General features: G+C 47.5%; 1 protein-coding gene across 1 annotated transcript; it reads left to right on the forward strand.

Moving 5' to 3' along the window:
* Window positions 1-288: 288 nt before the first annotated feature.
* On the forward strand, window positions 289-732 carry COCSADRAFT_67662 (uncharacterized protein; the record flags this gene model as incomplete). The annotated part of the gene is made up of 1 exon (XM_007700036.1): window positions 289-732. A coding segment is annotated over one exon (444 nt), but the record flags the coding sequence as incomplete, so codon positions are not given.
* Window positions 733-959: the final 227 nt, after the last annotated feature.

The following is a 959-nucleotide window of genomic DNA, read 5'->3' on the forward strand; positions in this document are numbered from 1 at the left end:
CTCTTCTCTATGGACGGTACGATGGACGACATTATAGTTAAATACGATCCTGACTACATGGTGGATGAGATTGTAGCTCACAATGAGGAGCATCTTCTTCTCTTCCAACCAGCAAGAGACGTTTCAATCGCAGGAAAGCTAGATGATCAAGACGGGCTATTCGAGCATAAATACTCTAAACTCCAATGTGCTCGGAATATTCGGCTACTGGAATACTCAGCCACATCCAACTGCAACAAAGTAAGGTTTCACCTCAGCGAAAACTCCATCGATGCCATAGGTGGAAGATTCATTGCCATATCATACTGTTGGGGTGGTGAAAAACCAACAGAGTACCTACCGATTTCATCCAGAGCCTATCTCAAAGTTACCAAAACCGTCTATTCTATCCTACGTCATATCTCGGGAGTTGCAAGTGGCCTCCCAGTCTGGATAGACGCGATTTGCATCAACCAGGAGGACTGCGGCGAGAAAGGCGTTCAAGTCAGTATGATGGGAGACATATATGCAGCAGCTCGATGTGTCCTCGTTTGGCTAGGAGACGGGAATCTCACTCAAGCTAGCCAGTTAGCTCTCTGGTCATATTTAACGTCTCCTTACACTCACAACAACACTGCGCTTTGCGACATCGGCAGTTTTGGAGGCGTCGGTGATAGCCTATTTGGGTCGGTTTTGCAGTCTCCCTGGTTCGAGCGAGCTTGGATTGTTCAGGAAGTATGCCTCGCGCGCAAGGTGTTGTTTCTCTGCGGAGCAGTGGGAATGTCCCTGCCCTTCCTGAAAGATTACCTGGAGATAAGGCGCAAGAACTACAACAGCCTTCCAGATTCATATTCGATTCCTTCCGACTGGGGCCGGACCAGTCTGCCAGTTTTTGAACAATTTCCAAAACTATGCGCTCACAGAAAATTGATCCTAGAGAATGGCGGCAAACCACGAGTTACGCTTACTGATATTCTGTT

This window comes from Bipolaris sorokiniana, assembly GCF_000338995.1.
Source record: "Bipolaris sorokiniana ND90Pr unplaced genomic scaffold COCSAscaffold_4, whole genome shotgun sequence".
Lineage (NCBI taxonomy): Eukaryota > Fungi > Ascomycota > Dothideomycetes > Pleosporales > Pleosporaceae > Bipolaris > Bipolaris sorokiniana.